Raw genomic sequence first — 25253 nt, 5'->3', positions numbered from 1 at the left:
TCTACACAAATGAAACTAATGTAATTTGTTTACAATTATGAGTGGCACACGACTGGAATTCGAATAGCATGCGCATAGCCCTACGAGTAGAACAACTCAATGCACCCTCAGTTCCAAGAACGTACTAAACCCGCACCTTTTGAAACTAAAGCTTGTATGACAAGTCCTACCTGCAATCTGACAGCTGTATCCGAGCATAGCTCTTGTCTGTTGATCAACGAGCTCCTGCTGCGCTGCAATTTGAGCCATCAATATCTGCTGACTCCTGAGATCGGCAGGATTCGAACTGGTAAAACAACCAACTGAACCCTTGCCATAGTCCGTATTGACTAGAGGAGGTGGATAGGCTAACTCTGGAGGAGTTTTATGTTGATTGTATGTGGTTTGTGCATGGTCCACCGGCAGACTAGGAGGACAATGCGCAGACGGTTGCATAACACGCGTGTTCTCAGCTTTCCCTACAGTATTAGGATCCTTTATAGTACTGCAAGGGACCGCTACGGAGTGGGAGTCTATATGGCCAGAAGGGCAGCCATTTTCCTTACTAGGCATTGGCGAAGAAGAACTTTTTCGAACCTCAGGCCAAACGGTGTTGGCAAGAGAAGGAAGGTGTTGAGAGACGGGTACAGTCTGTACAGCGTCCGACGCCTCACATCTGCCACTAACTGAGCGATCAGCAACCAAAGGAGTAGGCGAATGACTTGCAGTGACTCTTCGCTGGGGCGAAATAGGAATAAATACATTGGGTTTAGACACAGAAATGGGGCTTTGAGCATTTGTAATTGAAGTATTAGAAGGGGCGTCGCCTAAATTATCAACAGCTTCGGGGCTGCCTACGACACCCGCATTGCTAAGAGACATGAGCACAGAAACGGCTTCTTTTTCATCTTGCTCAGTGAGTCGACTCGAACTGCTGCAATGATCGGTCTGGGGACTTGTTTCAGGCGTTACTTCTGAACCGTCACCACTACGTGTATTCTGTAATGACAAGTGTCTCGAACAGAAACCCTGCCTTTGAGACTCCTTGTTACAGTCACCCTTAGTACACAGCTTCCGCCACTGTTTTCCATTGAACTTTTTACGAATCCCGCCTGGTTGGTAAACGATCTCCCCCTTTTTGTATTTGGTACCAAATGGAGACATGGGTGTGGAAGCCCGGCCGCTGTCTATAGATTGAGCACTTAAGCTTCTTGAATGGCGTTTCTTGGGAGGACGTTTTATACTATCTTCAGTAGAGTCTAAGGTTTGCCCAATCTCCTCATCTATTTCATTGGTAAGAGCAGAAGTGGTTGACATAAATGCTGAAACCTATAAGAAGGGCAAATATTTCATAAAACCCATTTCCTTGGGCTATAAAAGCATGTACTTACAAAAGGCTGCGTATACATATCTGCATTATACCTGCTGAATGGAGAAACACTACAAAAGGTTTCGGTCCTTCAGTAATTTATCTGCACCGTACCACCAACTGGCAAACAATTGAGCAGATAGGACTTGATTTTAGAAAACAGCTGAACTTTGGCATTACCTTTCTACACACTGCATAGATAATTAAAATCAAACAAAACAGCCACCTTTGTTACTCACCACAACAGCAAGTGATAAAAGCTATAGCCAATTTCTCTAAGGTAGCTTATATTTAAGTTTTTAGGAGCCACCATACAACTAGTTGATCAGTAAAGGTATGGCAGTTGATGGCTTGATGCATTTTTCAAAACCTCTTACGTTGGAAACAAATTTACTTTTATAGAAAAATCGATTATAATTTTTCATTCTTGCTTTTAATCAGTCGCGATGGTCAACAAAAAACAAATAATTGTCATTACAGTTTCGTTGTAGACAAAGCTAGGCAGTTACTATGCTACATAACAGAACCTGATGCTATAGGAAATACATTGATAGCACCAAAGGTTCTTTGGAACAGAGAGTACGTAAAGTACTACACGAATAAAGCTATCACACCGAATGCTATGATAATAAATTGCTAAAGAACTTATGTTTAAGAATTCAAACAATATAATAACAACACTCTAATCGGGTCGAAGACAACAACGTTTTAAGAACACAATTGTTGGTTATGCTTGCATCAAAACTATATAAAAAATCACTAAAAATAGCACACGCACAATCTCCCCACTTTTGACTGCTACAGAAATACTATTACAGAATATTCCTCAGTGTTCATGATTTCAAATGCCTATCATAATACTACGTAGACAACAATGGCAATAGGTAGTCAGTCAGCAGTATCTGAACAAACCATCGAATAATGGGTAAAATAAGTGAAGCAAATCTCAAACACAAATTAAAATATAATAAAGGTGTCGACGTATAAAGTTTATAAAATTCTATAATGTCACACCTCCTTTATGAGTCTACCAAGTGCTTGGAGTGTGTAAAACGAACTTATCTTGAGTGCTAGTTCTTTCGTAAAGCAAAGGATCACTAAAACTATTGCAAGACTAGTCGACAAAGAAGAGTTTACCATGTAGACTGACAAGGCTTAGCAATGACCAAATGAAGGTTTAGGGAATTCTTGCATAGGCCTTATATCATACTTGTAGGGAAGGGAGTTATTTATTTTTTCAAGCTATTTATTGTCTGCAGAATGCTACACCATTACTGCCTTGTACAGCAACATTCTTATACACAAAATAAACCAAGATATGATGATGAAACAACAACAAATAAGAAAAAAGATTAACAACAAAACATATGGACTAATGTCAATGAACAATTAGCAATAGATATTGAGTAAGAGAAAGTGCTACAGTCACAAAAACCACAATGGCAGACCAACGTTGACCCTGACAGCTGCCTAAAGTCACGGGTTGCCATGCAACAACGGCTAAGATTTAAACATTTGAAAAACACTACATTTAAGACTTCAGCCAAGACATAATAATCATCAATATGGTGAATAAGTAGGGTCAAGTAAGTATAATATTTGTGACACAAGAATCAGAAAGCAAGGCAAGAGAACTCCACGCACTTACCTCTTGACTTCCAGTGTCTTCAAGATCGTCATACCAGGGCGGTTGCATAAGTCGGATCGCTGCCCGTGAGACCCATAGTTCCTGTGAAGTCTCATTTACTTGTACTAAACACTGCATGGGTGGTCCTTGCTTGACGCTTTTTACTACTGCCACACGAAAGCAGTTATCTGAAGGCTTCGTCTTCACACAAACTGAGAGCCCTTCTTTAATCATAATAGCTGGAGCACTGTGGTTACTTAATATGTGATTACTCTTTGCTAAAACATCTTCAAACATCAATGTTTCATTATTCCGGTCAAGTAAAACCTCGATCGCAGATGGACTAGGGACTCTCTTTATTACTCCTGGAAAGTAATGCATAGATCCTTCTTTTACCAAGATGGCAGATTCACGCCAGTCATACAGATTAACTGTGGAGGCTTTCATTGCTGTCCTCTGTTGAGACGGCGAGACAACAGATAGTTCATTATCCACTGCCATGTCACAGACTTTACGCTTTTTGGGCGGTTTGGCAATGTTGGTGTCTCCAGTTTTCATAGTACTGCGAGTTGTTAGCTGAAATTATTCGATATTAATCATGCAAATTCCAAAAATTGTTAGCTATACAATGCACACAAAAATTTCAACCTTGTAGATTTTCCTCATATCTACTTTAAACGATGGCAGTAGAGCTATACCAGAAAGTTAGATATGACCGAGACACACACCAACACCAACCAAAGTTCTAATAGTTATGTTTAGTAATAGTTTTGTTTACAAAACGAAGCCAACTTTTTGCTAAAACTGCAGTTATTCGAAATTGCACATTTTCACTAAAAGCTCACTCATATGACTAGTAAACAATAAACACCAAAAATTGTGTTCAGATTTGCCATTCTTTAGTTGCTAATGACAAAAACAAGTAGAACTCTTCATGAGCACTTTAACTAATATTAACAGCGATGGTGATGATACTAATTATTTTAGTTACGAACTTAAATATCGTTGGGATACAATGAAATAAGACTGAATGAGATATACAAGTATCCCTAAATATCGGAACAACACAACATACTATCAATCAGAAAAAGGCAGAGAAGAACCACAAAACAACGAATTGGAAATAATTTACGTCGAAATCGGGTACTTTTACTAAATTGCATACGCTTTTATCCGTACCTGTAACTCTTAAATGCATCAATAGACACTGTGTAATTAAAACACATACATCGATAAGATGTAAATAAAAACTAAGTCGTCCCAGTTTTGCAAAAACTAGTCTGTTTGAACTTGCCCAATGGTGATAACAATTTCCTTCGCGTGTGTCACGAATTTTACTACGATTCTACTACAGCGGTGAATCATGGGAAATTCGACACTATATTTACTCCCATGATCTACCAATGGAACTGTTGCTCCCAGGTTACGCAATTTAGCCTCGTATTAGAACTTTTAGTTATCAAACTTGAGTGTGCAAAGATACGATTACTTTATTATAACGTATCTGACGTCGTACTACTAAACAATTAACCAATACGAACGCTTGTAGAAACTAGCTCGCTCTACTCGTGCGCCTTTAAAAAAATGTTAACATCTTAGACTATACTTGTGTTAACCACAAAACATTATTAAATAATGATAAACTTTTAAATTATATTTAACAAAAATTTAAATATATTGTAGTTTAATTATTGTTTTTAAATATTTTCAAGTAGTAAAGTCAAGGTCGTTTCTATGACATCAAAGGCCGCGCAGGTGCTCGAACTCCGTTGGATTGAAACCTTCGCCCTGTCTGGATAATAGTTGACATCATAGTAGTAACATCACCGGTAGTTTGAGAACAGTATTATTTTTATCTAGTTATATATAAAGTTAAGAAAAAATGGCCTCTTCAGATTTGCAGTTCTGTCAAATGATGAGAGCTTCAGGCCTTGCTGAGACATGGACTCATGGTCATGAAGACTCAAAGTTTGACCAGTTTGGATGGCGGTGCACTACAAAAGAAAGTGGTTACGGTTTGGATACGCTCGTGGGAAACTATAATGAAGAAAACTTTGATTTGAAAAACAGGTTGCAATCAAAGCCGCTGCCATCCCAGGTGAATTTACACCAACCATTCTTGATATTACTGTGTAAAATTGTTCATGTGACCAACTTTTGCACACTTTGAGCTTGTCACTTTATAAGTTTGGCTAATTATTACCATTTTATTTTAAAATTTAAGTAATAGCAGCAGTTTTTTAAATTTTTATTTAATTAATAGATATAAACATTGTAAAAGTTTCTTTGTAGGTAAATATAAACACAACTGATGTCAACTGTTACAGTAGTCAACTAGTTGATTCTTGGAACGTTTACAGAACACATACAACAACTTGAATGTTTTGTGAAATTATTTCTATGTTTGATTAACTAATTGTTATTACAATTGATGATGTATAATAGATGCTGGGAGACAAGATGATCAGTCATCTCTTATTAAAATAATCAACTATAATCAGAATTTTCCATTGTGTGCTTGTCGCAAATGCATCTCACATTTGAATTTAATATGCGAAAAGTGCTGTGACATACTAAACTACAGCTTAGTAAAATGCATTGTCATGTATCATAATACAAATAAACTTATGTTATTACTGATGGCTATAGCATGACAAAGCACAAAAATAGATAATACGAAACCACCTTAAAATACACAAAACCAGTGATGTCACAAGCTTGGTCATTCAATTTAGTTGTTATACGAGGTCTATAAATTTTATGAGCATTCATGGAGCATTGCCCTCGTTGCTGTGTTCATCCTATTCCTAACCTTTCAGAGCCGTTAGTTCGGGACACTGGCTGGAAATCTCAGCCTGTGAGTTAGAGTTAATATTTTCCATTTGTTATATTTGTTTCAAACCATGTAGGCCATGTAAACTTTGTGATTCTGTTTTATTATAGTATAACCATTATTTTACAACAACATATGGTGTAGACTACAACAAGGGACAACCTCAGATACACCCTGATGCTCAACGACTAAAGCGTAAGTATTGCTTATATCGAATACTTGTGTAGAAATTATCTTTGTTAGGCCTATAGAAGAGATAGAAAAGGTAGGAAGGATACATACACTTTTTGAAATTTTGATAAACATATATAATGTTTCGAGTCACCTCTATAACGTTGTGTTGATAATATTACAGTTACACCTTTTTTTCAGAGTATCTGCAAATCTATACATTGACAATATTTCTAATGTTACTTCCGTATGACGAATAACTATCATCAACATGCCACATAAACACAGTTTATTATATTCCTTTTTATTTAAGCCAATCAATGGCATTCTACAGCCTAAAAACAATAATGCTTTTATTACACCTAATGCTAACAACAAGAATGATCAAAACAATAACAGTAATAATAATGGGCATGATAATGGTAACTAACAACAATAGTTATAATAATAAGAATAATAATTGAAAACTTTTTATAATTTCTCAGCTTGGATTTTACCCCCAAAAATAGTTACAACAGATGACTTCAAAAAAATTACAGCATATTTTATCAATTTTAAAAATAATAATAACTAGATTATTAGTAATACTAATATAATAATAATAATTGTCAGACTTCAATTTCAGGCAAGAGTTTCATTAATAAGAATAATATTAATTTTCTATGCATCGTGCTAAAATTGTTGTTAAGATTTTATAGCGATGTTATGAATTAAATAGGACGGCATCCTAGCGCCTTTCCTGGTCATCAGCCCGAGCTGGACTCTGAGGCTGCCAAGGCTGTCTATAATGACTGGAATACCACTTCTACCGCTGCTTACAAACCTTTTAATGTTTCTCCAACCAGGAGTATAAAAAAGGTAAGAAGTACTCTTTGTGCATAGGTTTGAGTTAATTGAAAGCAATTGCAAGTATTGAATTGTTTTTTTATTTCAGCAAGAAAATTATTTTATGCCATTCCATAAAATAATTTTTGTTCCCATATTGCTTTTGAATAAGATCAGCATAATTTGAAAGTTTAAAAATTTATTCTCCATTAAATCTTTATTTATTCCTTCATTTTTATTTATAATATTTTATAAGTAATCTTAGTGAGTTTATTAAAAAAACAATACTATTGTTCAGGTTCAAAACATTTTCATTTTGTAAAATGTGAATTTTAATATTCTTGAAAAGTTTGAATAAATGTTTCTTGTTTTAATAAATAAGTTTATACTAACATCTACACGTAAGTTTGGTATTAACTTTATGAAGTATTTTAAAATATATTTCATCATTAAAAAATTAAGTAAATGTAATCAAATGAAATAACTAAACAAAATACTTGTAGATACAATTTCTATACGTTAACATACGTATAATAATATGCAGTATTATATGTAGCATCTGTTGTCACACGCAGATTAACTGTTTATGAGGGCTTCCAGGTGAAATCTTTTGCCCATTTAATTGGCTCTGCTTTGAAAATATGAATATGTTTGTTGAAATGTAATTTCAGGCTTGCTTTAATTTTTGAGCTGCTAAAGATAACTTTTAAACTAAGTTTGACCATAAATTGATAAGTTTGTAAATAAGATTTGTTTTTTGGAGTTGTTATTTCTAGTTAATTTCATAAGGCAACAACTTTTAAAAGTAGCTCAGGATGTTGCAAGATAGCAGCAATGGAAGGTTTACAAGCTATCTTAGACTAATGCTAATTATCTGAATTCAAAGAAAGTTTAAAAAACACACTGACAAATTTGAATTCCATTTTAAGGTAGGGCGGAATGAGAAGGGCTTCGAGCCACATTTTTCCTGTGGACAATATGAAGTCCAAAATGATAAGGTGTCTCTGCCACCATATATTATATGATGGCTGGCAGGTTATCATACGCATGATTGGAAACTAACAATATATTATATAGTATATGCAGTTGAGTATTAACTGAAGCAAAAGACATTAATTCAACATTTCATAAGTACTTTTACCAAAAACAGTACACATTACTTTATGGAATAACATGCAAAGGAATGGATAAATAATTGATAAACCCTTCTTAAAATTTTTTGTTTTTTTAATTTATTCAACTTCTTAATTAGTTTTCAAATAAGTTTATAGCTTTGAAAAATTTTTGTAACAAATACAGAAAAACTAAACTATGTTTGTTCGTATTCTCACAGCAAGCTGCACCGGTAGAAGCTGAGAAAGAGCAATGGAAAATTTCGACTGTAACTACACCGATTGTTCACCTTGGAGCTAGAGCTGGGCATTCCGCTCCTGGTGGGCACGTTATATCGCCTCCACACAGCGGGCCAGGAACTGGCGCTGGTTCTCAGTCTATTAGATTGAAAACAACAGCCGGTCATCCTGTCTGAATACTGTCACTGCCATATCAGTTTATAGTGGGTGCAATTGCATACTTCACTCTTTTATTGTATTTATGTAGTAGTTTTTTCTAGAATGTTCTCTACAGAAAGCCACATCTTTTTAAACCAGTTTCAACTTTTCTGAGGTTCAACTCATGGATCTAAGGCTACAAATTTATAAAATATTAGTCATGCTGTTTGCTCACCTCATGCACTTGCGCATCAACAGAACTTGCTCAATATTGTTTGTTATGCTCTGTTGTTCCTACATTGTGTTTGACAACACACTGCACTTTTTTGAAAGAAAAGTTTAACTAAATATAACTATATAGTTTTGTGACAACCACAACAAAGTAAAATAAGTACTCAACAACAGCTATCTAACACATATCATAAAAAGTTGGGAGAGAGCTTATACTTTATGGTGAAAGTACTCCAGCACCACGGCATCTTTTTTTTTATTAAATACTATATTTATATCTGTATGTATATTGGGAACTTAAAAGTGTGTAGTTATACTATGAAAAACACATGTATACCTCTATTTCTCATGAAAGCAACAAGTACAAGCTAATTTCATCACTTCCCCTGCAGCCAGTTCATCATATCGTCACTGTCAAACAATACACAGTATTATGCGTGTACACATGTTCCTTCAGATACTGACAACATGCATATTTGCCTTTTTAAACTCTGACAACATGAACATGTACATCTTCATGTTTTGATAGTATACACATGCAATTGTTAAAATTCTAACAGCTTATACACATACAGTATATACTACCTCTTTAAACATTGACAGCATGCATGTGTTCCCTTTCGAACACTGACAGCATGTTTATGCACCCCTTAAAACACTGACGTGTACATGTGTTCTTTCAAACACTCACAACATGTATATGTACCCTTTCAAACATTGACAGGATGTATATGTGCCCTTTTAAACATTGACAGCATGTATATGTGTCCTTTCAAACATTGACAGCATGAATATGTGCCCTTTCAAACATTGACAGGATGTATATGTGCCCTTTCAAACATTGACAGGATGTATATGTGCCCTTTCAAACACTGACAGCATGTACATGTTTTACTTCAAATTCCTGGAAGCACATTTAACTCACTTCAAGTGCTGACGACACATATTGTATATCTTTTAGAGACTAAAAGTTATGATAATGAACATTAATTTTATGACATTTTATGAAGTATTTTTATTTGCTGAAATAGTCAAGCATAAGAAGATCTGATCTAAAGCACTCAACATGACAAAACAACCTTCCCAAAGGTCATCTATTCTGACATCAAAAACAATTTTGCCTAAAGTTGACCGCTGATTTTCTGCAAAATTTTCTTTCTACTTGTAGCAGCAAACATGAATATTCTTATTACGAAAATAGAATTGGACCATTACGCAGAGAGGAATACTTGCATGCCCATACCTAGTTGTTGCCTTATGAAATTACATCTCTGGCATAACATCTCCTTATTTGGTAATTTCAAAGCATTTTGTAGGAACATTTTACTATTCATTAATCCAAGACAGACTAACAACAGAAATCTTGCATATGCGAATACATGTGTAGCTTTAGAGAGTTGACACAAGTAATATTTCACAGCAGACCGTCTGTTTTAACTAATACAGTATGTCTATTATGCGAGTACATACAATATATCGGTAAGCTGCCTCTATAGGCATGAATCTTGAGCAACAGTCAGAGCAGTTCAACCTTGTGGTCATACCATATGTTGGCCTCGCCTTGCAGCAGTTATTCACTTAAATATTCTACCTTCAAAGCTGTTATGGCACCACATAGGCTGAATACCGAGGCTGTCACGGGTATCACCGTAGTGGTACTAGCAGCGTGAAGCAGAGCTCCGATGAAAAGAGAAAGAGTGAATTGCCCAGCAAACACCATGCTGCTAACTATAGCGATATCTGTACCCAAACCTCTTAGCTTGGCATTGCTCCCTGCATGCAGCTGCAAGAACTAAAAGAATAAGAGAGATGGCCTTCGAGTCTGCACACAACGCCCAACACTTTTCTCATGATATGAAGCTTGAATGTTAGAATGGTAACTGTTGTTATATGTTAAATCAAAATGAATTTTCTGTGCAAAGTATTTTTTATTACCCAGGCAACACCTGGCATTCAACTAGTTTTGCCTCTGTTGAGATAATTGCAATGCGAGTATTCAGCAACCAATTGATCAGTTAACTTTGCTTTTGCAACTCTCTTATCTTCAACATGTTCGCTTGTAATATCAAAAACCACCAGTCTATTTTTTTATTAGTTGTTTAAGACGACGCTTTTAGCAAGAGCGTGTCATTTCATAAAATAATTTTTGCTCTCATATTGCTTTTGAACAAGATCAGCATAATTATTATCCAGCTTAATAAATGTCCAATCAATCCCCAATGCAGTCTTAGCCCAACAGGGTGAAGCACCCACACACGATTCATCTCCCGCGCAGGGTCTGCTGATGTTTAAGTTCATTAAAATTACATAAAACACATTTTTAAACAATTTGAACTTGAAGCTGCAGTTGGGAATGGTTAATCGCACATCTCCAAGAAGTCGTGACATTTCTTATTTCTTACTTAGCAGCTTGTTGTCAAGTCATTTCAGAAGCTTCTGAAAGCCCTTGGACTAGTTATTGCTCTGTAAGGTTGGATACGTTAACTTTAAAAAAGAAGCTTCTGGTCATTGGTAGTTTTAAGACCCCACCATTCCATACAGATAGTAAAAACACTAGTTGATGTACCATGATTAAACTGTGTCAGCGCACAGGACCAGAAGAGACCACTGCTAACATCAAAAATTTTCCAATAATGCTTAAAAGCTTACAAGAAGAGATCCACCTTAGTTTCAGACCAAATTGTGAGACTCAAAAAACTGAAAAATTGTGAAAAAATTATACTGTAATTTTAAAATACTGAATCTGAAACGCACCTCAGTGTTGGAGTGATAGCGTGCTATGAGCAGATATGGAAGTGTGAATAATGTGGCGTACATGAATCCAGCAGACAGAGAGCTAATGAATGCTGCAACAATGTGGCCTGTTACAGCCAGAATAGCCATCCCTACAGAGTAGACCAGCTGTCCAAGGACATACACCATCTTTGTTCCTAGAAAAAAAGAGAGATTGTGTAATTAAATTGTTATAAGTATGAAATATATATTTTTGAACAGCAAATGCATGAACAATTGGTTGAGAGTTGACGAGCACATAACTCCCTTTAAGCGAGTACAAATTACATATAAACAAAGGGGCAGTGGCTATTTTTCTTCCTATTTTGATCCATAAAAAACCATACACTTTGACTTGATTCACTAGTCTACCCAAAATAAAGAGGCTTCACAAATAGAGTGACTATTATTATTATGTTAGTTTTTGAATGACTGGATTTGCTGATATTTGGCTGCAGTGTGGCCCCTCACTGACACGCGTAGAGTTGTCACACCTTGCAAATTATATGGCATGTACTGGGCATTGAGGATTTAGATAAGATGAACAAATTCAACTCCTTTGAAGCACTATTATCAGCAGTACCCTGACAGTCCAGTGTGGAGCGAGAGATCCCCAGGTGTAGTAATTCTAAGTATAATTATTCTGCGAGTATTAGAGTGTTGGTCTACTAAGAAAAATGTCGTAAGTTCGAGTCCCGTACGATGCAAACTTTTCCCCAATTTCTAAAAATGGCTTGGGATAAACGGATGGATCCGACTCTTATTATAGCAAAGATTATTATTGTGAGAGAGTTTATGATCTCAATCCATATAGATGTAACAAGTGAGAACCAAACTCAAGCTAAAGGTCAAATAGTCTTTACTTCTGTTCCTCTCATGAGCCCTCATCAAAGTTTATACGGTTTCCGAAATCGCCGATTTTTGAATAGTTTTAAAGAACATATTTGCTGACACTACTGTTAAATATGAAATCATTCTGTCTCTAACAATTTTGAGGGCACCAATAAGGGTTGGCATGACTTTTTGTCTGACAACCTCCAGTCACTAAATTCAAATCCCAGTTCCTGGTGCTTATTCATCTTCTCTTCTTCCCTAGTTCTGTACACTTGCACCACTTGGTATAGCTGAGTCTGACACTCTTTCTCTTTTCTTCATCAACTAACATCAGGTCTGACTTGCATGCTACTGTCAGTCTCCCTGACTCAATGTTGAAATTTCTCAGTCCAATGCATTACTGTCATTACTTTGTCTTGTCTTCTTTTATACTCTGTTTATGCGATTCGGAAAATTCACACACTGACAGTTATTATTATTATTAATATTATTATTAATATTGTTATTATTGCGGTTTAAATCACAATTTGGTGTTGGTGGTATTTTTGCCATTGATCTAGAGCAATTCAGCTGGAATAGACAGATATTTTTTTAACATACGTAAATATCATTAGTATTATCTCTTACTATTATTATTTTGCTGTCATTCTTTGCTATTATATTATTACTATTAGTGTTATTATTATTGGTAGCTATCCCAACATGATGTTGTTGGTATTTTTAGAGCTTGGATCAAAATAACTAACTTGGGAGATCCAAAACCCTTGTAAGTATTTTAGCTGATTCCAGCAGTGCAGCCAATTGCACTTTTGGGCTTTTGGAATTTCCTTCTTGCGAACATTGAGTTTAATCAGTTTAGTTTAATGTTGACTGCACCCAATCTCCCAACCACGATAGGGGTGGGGCACCCAATGTCCCAACCATGATAGAGTTGGGGCACTCAATGTCCCAACCACGATAGGGGTGGGGCACCCAATGCCCCAACAATGATAGGGAGAATTGTCACAAATTTCTTCCAGACCTCAATTCTCTTGCCAAATCCTGATGCTATTATTATTAATAGTTATAATAATAATAATAATTTTAACTTCTAATACAATTGTTAATAAATTGTTATATTTATTACTATATAGTTTTACCATTATTCTTTAATATTATTTAACTATTAATAAACTCTTGAACACCCACCCGCTGACTATCTGATTAAAAGTAAAGCAATCCCTGACATGGCCAGGCTGTCTCTTGGTCATAATTAAACTGTATTCCTAATTAATAGTTTATAAGATAAAATGAAATCAAGAACCGGTTACCTTTGACAATATAATTAGATTTCATTCATACACATCACCAATGGCACATCACTCATCCCGAATAGATTATGAAAACATCTGTAAGCAATTAACTTCTTCATACTCATTCTGTCTGAGCCACAAAAGTCATCCACACTAGGATGTGTCAACATGTTTTAACCAAAGTCAGCAATAATAGCATTTTCTATCGCCGCCATGCCAGTTAACGCTAATGATAATCACCCACAGAATTTTTACCTAGGCGGTTGCTGTACAGCAGCACAATCTACAAGATGCAAAATTATAGTCTAACCTGAGTAAAGCTATACAAGCCTTAACATACTCTTAATCAGGATTGTGGGAACGGAGGCAAGGTCAGTTTATCAAAGTAATACTGAATTATTATAAAATTGCAATATTTGACTCACTATTATTGTTTTTGTTAAGATTTGCTATGTTTTAATCACTATCTGTAACTAGTAATGTGAACACACACTCATGAATTTATAACCTTTTAGATTTCACGGTGTGGTGAGGTATAACGAGAATCAACTTGTCAATAAACTTCTAAACGGCTCACTACATCAGCGCATCTTAATCTAACTCTCACAATCCGGTGTTTTTAGAGTTTTCTCAAAACTCTACAAGTTGATTAAAATATCTCACCAAATCTGTCAATAAGTTTGACAATAGCAAAGGAGTAAAGAGCGCAGGACAGAGAATATAAAACCATGGCTAAAGAGCCCATCCTCACTCCCTCATCGTATGCCGCTCTCTCATTCGTACCCAGTAAGCTTTCGGGTTTGCCTACAAAGCAAGATATGAAAATCTTTCATAGCTTAGGTAATAAAGAAGCCATAAAACTTAACTGGCTATAAATAAATATATACTAATATAGATGTAAAAGTAAAAGCATTCACTCCAAAAAATGTGTTTATTTTTATTAATATGACTTTAGCTAACTCGAGAATTTAAGTATAAATTATAAAAATCATGATATGATATATTTGAATAACGTTAAACATATATTTTTCAAAACTTGATTTCAAATTAAATAGACTACAAATTTATTGAACGCTTCTAAAAATTAGCCTTTAATAACAGGAGGGAACTTTTAGGTGGTTCCATGGTAATGAATTAACTAGAGATCAGATTTATTGAGAAGTTGGCTTCTCAGTGAAATAATAATTTCTAAATAATATGGGAGTGTCTTGTGTATAGTCTAAATCAGTTTTAATTTTGTTTCTTGAGTAATAATTTTTATTAGATAAATTGTTTAAATATGTTTTGAAACATTATTTGATAAAAAGATTTAAAACTATAACATGGTACTATTATTATAATAAGCATGCTCTAATCCTTATTGTTTTCTGCTCACCTTTATAGATAGATTGGCCGACATAGTCCGTGAAGTAGAGAGAATAGGTAACCAACGACATCCAACAGAAAAAATTGCATAGACATAAAATCCACATGTGCTTTGGCATAAAAACTATAGACTTTAGGAAGACTCTCATTCCAACTTGGCCAACCTGCAGGTCTTCTTCCATACCACTACTCCAGTCACTAGCACGTGATTGACTGCCTACAACAACATTCGTACATCGACTGTTGCCTTTGCGTTATTCAATTTACGAACACATACAGAATGCCTACCAACAAAACCAAGGGGTGTAGGAATATTGACATACTAGCGGAATTTCCGGGGTTGCACAGGTATTAAAAATCAGCTTATAAACAATGAGAGGTAACGTATTTGCTTGCCACTTGCCATTAGCCTGGCACATTGCCAATGGCTAATTTTAGTAAGCTTACTAATATGAGCTAACTACTTGCTCTAATCACACTACCGCTCTCTGTAATGTTGTGCATTAATAGAGAGGGTAGCGTATTCACACCCACATAACGACATACATGTTTATTGTCTAATGAATCCATCAAGCTCGTTTGGTTCAATTGGTAAGGGATTGCCCTGGTAAATGAAAAGGTCTAAGATCAAATCTTCTGTGATACGTATTTTTCATTATAAAATTTTAATAGCTATAGTTGGACATACCGAAGGATGACAAACTTTGAGAAATATATATATATTGATTGTTGTATGTTTAGCAATTCACTCAGGTTGATCTCAGCCTTGCTTCATTGTTGGGCCGATGAGGAAACATTATCTTTTAGGCTGACTGATCATATTTAGAACAACAGCAGAAAAAATCAAAAGCTTTGCAATTATTAAAAACTGCTTGTTTAACATGAAACTATTTTTAAAATACTAAAGTTTTCAGTAGCAATAACTAAAGTGACTTTTTGTTATTTTAATCATACTATAATTGACATATACTGTCTCCATCAAAAATAACGCTGTTCATTATGTGAGAATAGTAGTACCTTTGTCTAGCTAGTTTAGCAGTTGTGTTCCCTTGAAGGATTTCTCAACATACATGTACTTGCAGACCATTAGCCACATGTTACAGTTACATGAAGTTATTGTGATAAAACCTTCACTTCAGCTGCTTTATACGCCCTTTTTTTAACCCCTTTTTTAAAACTGATAGATGTGAAAAAGTGCTTAATCAAATGACGAGGAATTAGAAATAAATGGTTTAGAGAATGATAGTTACATTAGAAATCGTCTCCCTTGAGACAATAATAAAATTGTCTCTATTGCAGTTATTTTAACCTTTGTTATGCAGCCCTGTCTGACCTCTGACCTTAGTTTGGCTTTAGTTTTTAATATTAATTTGCTTAAAAAGTTGTTTAAAAAGCGAAGTGTTTAGATTTTAAACCACTTTTTTCATTACAAATAATGTTCATAATTTTAATCTGGTTCAAGGTTTGAACACACCTTTTAACCACATTTTTACAGTAATGTATTTATGTTATGAGCTGTACATTAATAAAAAGGCAATATATAAAGTACACTGAGGTGTACTTATACTCTACTAATCAAGAAGACTAACCTTACACCCCAAAATAAAAATTTAAAAGTGTAAAATGAAAAAGTGTCAAAGTAGCTAGCATTTTATTCTAATTAAAAGTAAAATGTTACATTGTTACACTGTACAAAACACAGTCAGTATTTCATAAACTAAAATATACACGCACAAGTTGAATATACAGTCAAACATGGATAACTCGAACTTCAAGGGACCGAGCAAAAGTGTTCGAATTATCAGAGCATTCAAGTTATCAGAGCACTGTCACAAGTCCATATATTTACTTATTTATTAGTAGATACATGTACATATACAAACTATAATATAAATCAAAAGCACAAATGGCTTGTTTCAAATTAAATGCTTCTAATGTAAAGTTTAAAACGTTTTCATGAAAAAGTATAGAGATTTTTCTATCACTTGAGATTGGTTTGTTGTTTGAGGTGATGTTATTGCCAGGACGTTTTTCAGATTGACATTGGCAAAACTTGATCGTTGTTGAAATGCTAAAAAAAAAGACATTTTTTTCTTTTGGGGTTTTACCCACGATCAATTTTGCCGTTTTTTCTTGAGGTTTATGCAGATTACCTTACTTTACCTGGGATTCGTTAAGAGCAACACTCCGAGGCAGTTCAATTAGAAGTTTTACGAGGTTTTACGGTACATTCTATATCACTCACGCTTTTTTAATAGATACTTATTGAATGTACACACGTATTCTGTGTTTATGTCAAACGATGAATAGTTTTTTGTAGTTCAGACAGCGTATACGTTTAATTACAACATTTTTTAAGACGTTTTAAACATTCAACATTCCGACGTCGATTCAACACGGAATCAACGTTGGAAAACTATTCATCATGGGTTAACCGAGTCACGCACTCAAGGATTTTCACCACGCACATACAAAACAACATGCGATTTTTGTTTTGTATGTGCGTGGCGATAATTCTTGCGCGCGTGACCCGGCTAGCCCGTGCTATCATCGTATCGCAGTATAAATCAAATTTCACCAAACTTTTAGAAAAGTCGTTGACAAAAATATTTTGCCGATGGTGGTAATAACGACGCTTATGAATTACGAAAAGATGAAGTTTACCTCTATGGCTTTGAATAAAGTGATTTTCTAAAGCGAAAACAACCGTTTCGGTAGCTGTTGGGCAAAAAAACAGTTCGAATTAACAGTGTTGAGTTCGAGTTATCTATAGCAATTTATCATTACGTGGGAACGGACCAAAGGAAATGTTCGAATTAACCATGTGTTCGAGCTATCCGTGGACGAGTTATCCATGTTTGACTGTATATATATATATAAATGTATATATATATATAAAGAGGGAGGGTCAGCTGACAATTAAGTTGTATCGTCAAGTTTTTTTTTAGATCTATCGTAAGATGTTTGAGCTTTTGAGCTTCAAATTTTTTTTCGGTGTTCAAGACAAAAAGTTAAAAAATATTTGTTTAAACTAATTTGTTCTGATACATTTGAAAACCAAAATGAGACTATATTTAGTTGAGAGAAACAGTGTGTATTATTTTATGTTAACGTCACCTTTCATCAGCTCATCTAAAGAGTAGTAGAATATCAGAAGGCCTACAACACCTGTGTTCCTAACAAGTAACGCAATTCAGATAAAATTTTTAAAAGGTTAAAGCAGTTTTATGCAAAAAAAATTTATTTTTTAATGATTGTAATTTTATTTCACTGGTTTTTATTTTTTCTCATAGTGGAATTTGATTTGAATGGCATTGACCAATGAAATACATTTCATATTTATCTATTTTTCCATCTGTCTATCTTTTTAAGGTTATTAACGAGATGCATTTAAATGTACAAATTTATATATAGGCCTATAAATCTTTACTATAATAAGAACCGTGTCTGTCCATCCGAAGTCACACTGAAACGTTAAGAAAAATATTGTCTCGCACAGGAGTTGGACTCCCATCCTTCAATTTGCATATGGGCACTCTGACCACTACACTACTCAGCCTACTCACATACTTATGTACATACTTATTACTTATAATAATTACTCATCAGTATGTTACAACATGCTTAGTAGTATTTAGCAGTCGATCACTGCATGCTGTAGTATACACACTCCGACTATGACACGAGCTGTTTGTCATGGTAGCAGTGTTGAATTCCTCATCTGCAACCAGCAATGGCTGGCCTTTGTCAATGGCATTCTCTGATTTGCTCTGACTCAGGTTGGTTGCTCTGTAAAGTATAATAGATGCGTTTTTTGTGTAACAAAAGTATATTTTAAACAATCACTTTATATCTGGGAGGAATTAATTATTTTGTTTGCTAGTTATTACTCATGTGGATGAAAACTTCAACATTGTATAAATTTTATTGGCATAAGTAATTATCAACAGAATGATGTTTGTTGTTACACTTTAAAACAAAAATGAGAGTATTCAAAAAGTAAATAAGATTTTAAAATTTTTGTTTGAAAAATAATAATAAGACTTCATTTTTATGTCTATAAAATAGTCAAAAGGTAATAAATGTACTTAGTTTTACCCACTTGTTGGCTTCATCAGCTGAGAGGCCGAAAGATGACTTAAGAAGAGCATCTGCTGACTTTGAGCTGGTCAAAGGAGAGAGACCCTCCATAGCACACATCTCATCAAGCATATACATTCTCCTACACAAGAGAATAATAAGAGATCACAAGTAGATATCTAAAAACTGTTATATCAACAGTATAAGAGCTTTTTAGAACAGCTTTGGGAGTTCATAAATTTATCAAAATAAAACGAAATAAATATTATTGCCTGCAAATATTGTTGTGCCAATAAAGCTGCCACAAAATAACAGATGTGTCTATATATCATCAAACAAATACTGAATCAAGTAGAGACGGGAGAGGACAACTCACGTAATTTCCTTAATTAATTTTACAGTTTGTTTGGTTGCATTTGCAAAAGAACAAAAATGAAACGAGCATAAGAAATAGCAATGCTTACTTGTATTTATGTGACTGATATTGAGTGCCAATAGATTGTTCTCTCACACTGAGTATCGTCAGAAGACTTCCGATTACAAAGATAAGTAAGACGACTCCAAACACAACGTGCACATGGGTTGAAAATCGAGGGTCTAGAGGAAACTCTAACAAGTGTTTGCTCCATTTAATGCCTGAATGTAAACAAACTTGCAATGTGTTTCTATGAAAATAAAACAGATTGAATGCAGCTGAAACAGTTCTATTTTTAGCCTTAGTTCATCAGCAAGCACTTGACTAGAAGGAGTTAGTAGGTGAGATCCGAACTACACTTTTAAATACTCTACACAAGCACTAAGCAATTAGCATTCAAAAACTGTTTTATTCTACGCTAGTTGTTCAATTGTGAGAGTCAAAAAATTTTTTTTCTCAATTATTTAAAAAAAAAACTTTTAATCAATTTAAAGAAATTATTAGTATGTAAGTGTTGAAAATCTGGCCTTGATAACAAAAATTAAAAGTAACTCATTGACCTCAGAAGTTGCTTAAAATTGACCTTGAACAATGAATCCAGCTATAAAATAATTATGTACGTTCATGCTTCATATTACACAAGGCTGATTAAAAAGAATCAGGCAAGCATTTAATTTCTGCATCAAATACACTGATATTCTGAATAAAATTAAAGGCGTTATACCAGAGAATAAAAGCTTGTGTTTACTGTTTTTAGACTATGCATTGCTTGTCGTACAATATTCTAAAATACATAGGTTCACACTAAGTCACAATATACATTTGGTCTCAGAACTGAAAAGTTACCATTTAGCCTTAATTAAAAATCGCCCTCTGGGCACACCGGGTTACCAACTTAGAAGATTACCTCCAACAGTGTACCCAACAGCTCCGCCAATGCCAGCTATGATGGTGAAAGTAGCTAGACCCTGTGACTGATCGCCCACACTTGTCTGGTCAATCATAAGTGTTCTACATGGTGTCTGACAGCCATCACAACAAAAGTCTAGTAAGACAACTCCAAGAATAGTAAAAAAGGTTCCTATAATACATAAATACATACGGCATCTTGCAACAATGCTAAGTAATGCGCAAGTTTACAAAGACATCAGAGTGAATAGGTACGCAGTGGTGGTCTTGTATATACTCTTATTAGCTGTGCGTGTCGCCGGTGTTGTAGCGGTAATAAAAAACAGCCTATTTTATTTTCATTTTTCAGTGTGTTTTATAAACCGTACTGACTCACATACTTTTGTATAAGATTGCGTTTAAGCAATCTTGCACACAGTTATTAACTCTGTTTAGTATAATAAAATATGTTACAATTTTACAGTTTATTATCCAATCACATCACATCAAATTATCACATCAAAAATTCTTGCTCATTTTAAGGTATCCCGTCTACAGTATTGTTTTCAAACTTATTTTTTGAACTCAAAAGGCTAAAAATCATTAGTCAATATATTTATTTTATTATTATATTACACATATTAAAATTATATATGTATTATATATATATATTAATCAACATACACAAACTTTATATCTGTGCATAAATGATCTTTGTGTAGTGTGGCTTTGAAATGGCAGCGCAGATTTATTGGAAAATTAGCATGTAGACTGCTGACCTATTGATTTTTTGACCTATTAGTTAAAGTTTTATAAACAAAGTCATTGAAAAGGATTTATAGCGGGTGAAGTTTGCTTTAAGCATACAAAAATTTAAGATGTCATGCATATTTTCGTTTATATTATCATATGCATACTTTTATATTATATTATTGTTCAAAATAGTTAGTGCAAATCGAATTTGCCATGAGCATATAAAAATTTAGAGTATTTATGTTTAATTTTATCTATATTTATATTTCTCAAAGTATGACCGTATGTCTGTCTGCATTCCGGCTATAGCTATTATTAGAATAACTGTAGCTGGACAACGATGCTGGCGCAACATCATGGAGTACTGTCATTAGAAGCCTAGCAGCTTATTGGAATTTTCCATTGGCAATGTGCCAGGCTAATAGCTTGAAAGTGATAGTTTGACAAAGTTTAAAAACTTTACGGTTGTTTGTATTTTTTTCTTAATTCATTTCAACTACATAAAACACTTCTCTCATGATATGTAGTTTAAAATTTGGAATGGGGAATGTTGTTATATGTTAAATACAAATCAATTTTCTGTCCAGAGTTTTTTATTACCCAGGCAACGCCGCATAGCCCAGCTAGTCATTATTATATACGTATACATGTACTTCATACTATACAACATTGCGAAAGAATCAGCACAAATCAAATTTGCTATGAGTATATAACAAATTTAACATGTTCATGTAAAGTTTAATATGCCTATATTATTATGGTATATCTTATCAAATAAATTATAGCTAGCACACAAATATTTTATCAAACATTGAAATAATATTTTGAGTGCCAATGAAAAGAAGTACCTGCTGGGTGGTTGTGGTTGTTAGAATCCATGATGAAGTATGAATCATTTGCGAAAGTAAAATTCGTCAGATTTCCAAAGCTGATATCTTCTTCGTCTCCCAATAGGTTTCCTATATTTTTTCCCCAGGGAACAAGCACTAACCCTACGACTATTCCCGTAGAATACAAAATAATGAATGGTCGCCTACGACCAAGTGAGGAAGTGCATGTGTCACTCGCGCTGCCCAAAATCGGGACTAGGAAGAAGCCAAGCAGGGGGCTGGCCATCCAACAGAGAGACATTAAGTAAACTGGCACACCGAGCTGCAACAGCAGCGGGCTGACGAATGCTGTCTCTGCGGAATAGCACAGCTCTATTCCTCCGACAGCTGCACCAATCAGACTCATCCGAAATATTCTCTTGACTCGATTCGACCATGACAGCGTCATCTGTGACTCCGAAAGTGGATACACGTCTGCTAGTTTCTTCTCAACACTTGCTAGCGCTTGCAGCGTTGATGACAAGGCTCCCCGAGTCATAACGATTCTTCTCATTTAATCGACCTATCGTAATCGACCTATGAAAGAGATTAAGTGTATAAGTGAATTAATGGATGCACTATGAACACACTCGTCAAGGATTTATTTTCCGCCTTAGTGCCTATAGTTACGTATCTCGCCTTTCACAATGGAGCGACGAGCGTTAATTGCCTTAATGACATCAGATACAATCAATTATTCATCACAGTAGCAATTGAAGTTTTTTAAATTGTTAGGGACATTATCAATAATAGCTTGTTTGCTCTGAGCAAAATGTAAAGTTTTTAGCAATCCTGAAGTCTTGTCTAGGAAACGATTTTGTCTTTTACAATGTAAAAGCGATGAGTTTTTCACACTATTCTTCTCCAATGTCAGCAGTTTAGACTGTGATCATTATCGACCAACTACTTAGAAACCCAAATAGTTCAACTACCCTCTACAAACAAGACATTTGGTCCACAGCCTTTAGTATGCATGCGTTCAGTATAGGATTAATATGTAGATTAGTTGGAAATAACCTTAAACATATTTTTACTGCAATCAGAAATTTGCCAAGTCTCTCTGAATATACCACCCTAATAGCTCAACATGGTAAACACTTTGCAGATTCAAAGCAATACTCAAGTGATAATGGTCCAAAATTACTGCACAATGTGGAAGGATTTTAAAGTCAATTATAGTATTTTGAAGAGTTAAATATTTGTCTTCAATTTTGCACTTTTAACGTAAAATATTAATAGAATGGCTCATGGTAAACTAGTGTTATTCAAACTTGCCACTAGATGCTACAAAACATGTCAATGGGGCTAAACAAATACTATGGTTAAAATTCCCATCCTAAGGGTTGCGTAATACGGCATAGTCTCTTATAGAAATAGGATGTTTGCTAAAATTTTAAAAATATATGTCAATATGACCTGTACAAATCAATAGAGCCCACGTTCAATGGAATAGCTGCCCTTGGGAGTGGGATACCAAACAAGTGGTGACAATTCCTAACATACTTCTTCAAAATCTACGCTGAGCCGGTGTCAGCAATAACTGTAAATGTTGCAAAAAGACATCATCTCAAATTTCGTGATATTTAATCCATATCGTCTTCACTTACTCTATAGTTGTGTAAAATTAACTAGTTTAATTGTTGCTAAATATTTGTTGATTGTGCCATGATAAATATATAATATTAATAATAATAATGACTATTTCAATACAGAGAGTAAACGACCTAGAAATTACAAATGCTAGCATAATTTTGTTAACTTTTATTTTTATTTTCAATTTATTTTGTTACTTACAACAAAATAAATAGTAAAGCATTAATTTTTGCTTGGGTCCAAAATTACGTCTGGCTTCTGTGATTCACTGAAACCCAAATTCATACTGACATTTGACTTTCGCTAGATCCTTTGCTACGAATAATGGAGATTAATAAATCATCCTATGTTCATTTAGTATCTAACATCGTAACTTATTGTGTAACTTTTTACTTTGCAGAAACCTATATGTTTTTTAAACATTTTATATGAATAACCAGAAATTAAGTAAACTCTTGTATCTGACCGGAACTAAGCGAAACATCGTACATTGAAGACTAGAGTCAAATCTTCCGTGCGAGTAAGGAAATATAAGTGTGCATTAGGCAAACAACAAATTTGATTTAGTTTATGCAGTTAACACTTATGCTAAAATACCTTGTGCACTTAGGTTTGAGATTCTGTCGATTGCATAAAAGCTAATAAACAATTAATTAGATGAATAAGTTGAAGCTGAGAATGTTAACATCGTAGAGTAAGAAAGCCGGTCAGACAATAAGATAAACGATACATACTATGACAGAGAACCCCCTAAGACAAGCTTACGGTACATAAAAGTGTCACACCTGATTACCTGTGCGATCAGTAAAAGCTAAATGGTGTTAAGAGAACGAGCAGCTTACAGGCAGCACGATGTCGTAGCTAGTCATGGCTGATAAGAATATTGAATATTAAGGAAACAGCGGATCGAAGACTAGTTAAGTTTCAAGAGGCATAAATTATTGATGGCCTCACTTATAAGGAACAAAAATCGACTGTTTGAGCAGGTCATTTCACGCGTGGCAATCACTTGAGGCGATTGAAGTGCATGTTATATCACAAAATAAATGTGGTGGTGTGAGATGCTTGTCATAAGGAAATTTGTAGAGAGCGGTGTTATTTTAGGATTACTAGGCTCTGTGCCTTTCAGCTGTTATGTAACAGGCTTGTTTGAAAATTAATTACACAAAAATTTAGTGGATTTTATCAGAAAGTACTAGCTTTTTTATCATTTACTATTACTTTGGATAATTGAGATGATTTTATGGTCAGAATATTTCAAGATTGAAATCAACAAAACTTGATCACAAAAAGAAAAAATGCTCGGAAGAAAAATTCGTCTCAAAATAACATTACTGGTTGCTATGATTGATATAATTGTGTTCAAGGTGCAGCGATAGGCGTTTCAATTCAGTTAGTTTCATTGCAACTATAGACATCATAATCAGACTTTCGCTTAATCTGAGCATTTTAACCGAGATCAAGTTTGGTTGATTTTAATCTCGAAACATCAGATCACCTCAAACATCAAAAACAATCGTAAATGATAAAAAAATCTTGATATTTTTTGGTAAAATTTACTAAGGTTCTGTGCAAGTTCATCTTTAGCAATGCCAAGAAGCGAACTTTCACAGAGAGCTCGAAGGAAGTACTAACTTAATGCATGCACCTAAAATATGGAAGATCGGATGTTTCAATCTTGATAGCATCACAAAAGTGGCACCAGATGGTCATATAATCTTTTAGCAAAGCAAACTTCTATTGACCTTGATAAGTCTGTGGCACACTTGGATTTCAACGAGAAGACAGTACTTATGAATACTTTCAGAGTTTACTTGAATGTCCTGCTCAAAATACCTCGAGTTAAAAATTATTTCATTAATAGGAA

At 34.6% G+C, this 25253-nt stretch overlaps 3 protein-coding genes across 3 annotated transcripts in view; 1 reads left to right on the top strand and 2 right to left on the bottom strand.

The window, feature by feature from the left end:
* The window catches only part of LOC137394021 (protein capicua homolog), a 55023-nt gene extending 50728 nt beyond the window's left edge, over positions 1-4295 (bottom strand). The window contains exons 1-3 of the mRNA XM_068080736.1: positions 4155-4295; positions 2997-3551; positions 171-1308 (exon numbers count right to left, since the gene is read on the bottom strand). Coding sequence (XP_067936837.1) covers positions 171-1308; positions 2997-3533 — 1675 coding nt within the window. The 5' untranslated portion in view covers positions 3534-3551; positions 4155-4295. The remainder of the gene's footprint in view (positions 1-170; positions 1309-2996; positions 3552-4154) is intronic.
* Positions 4296-4820: 525 nt separating this feature from the next.
* Positions 4821-8530, top strand: LOC137394681 (cilia- and flagella-associated protein 68-like). The gene is made up of 4 exons (XM_068081440.1): positions 4821-5073; positions 5919-6003; positions 6698-6837; positions 8138-8530. The coding sequence occupies exons 1-4, from the start codon at positions 4858-4860 to the stop codon at positions 8330-8332; spliced, it is 636 nt and encodes a 211-aa protein (XP_067937541.1). The 5' UTR covers positions 4821-4857; the 3' UTR covers positions 8333-8530.
* Positions 8531-10095: 1565 nt separating this feature from the next.
* Positions 10096-22292, bottom strand: LOC137394020 (solute carrier family 45 member 4-like). The gene is made up of 9 exons (XM_068080735.1): positions 21773-22292; positions 20191-20364; positions 19333-19504; positions 18891-19010; positions 18459-18577; positions 14799-15005; positions 14087-14227; positions 11280-11455; positions 10096-10317 (listed from the first exon to the last, which is right to left on the bottom strand). The coding sequence occupies exons 1-9, from the start codon at positions 22290-22292 to the stop codon at positions 10096-10098; spliced, it is 1851 nt and encodes a 616-aa protein (XP_067936836.1).
* Positions 22293-25253: the final 2961 nt, after the last annotated feature.

Source organism: Watersipora subatra, chromosome 4, assembly GCF_963576615.1.
Source record: "Watersipora subatra chromosome 4, tzWatSuba1.1, whole genome shotgun sequence".
NCBI lineage: Eukaryota > Metazoa > Bryozoa > Gymnolaemata > Cheilostomatida > Watersiporidae > Watersipora > Watersipora subatra.
The sequence above is the reverse complement of the archived record's forward strand: the minus strand, read 5'-3'. Positions and strand labels throughout refer to the sequence as shown.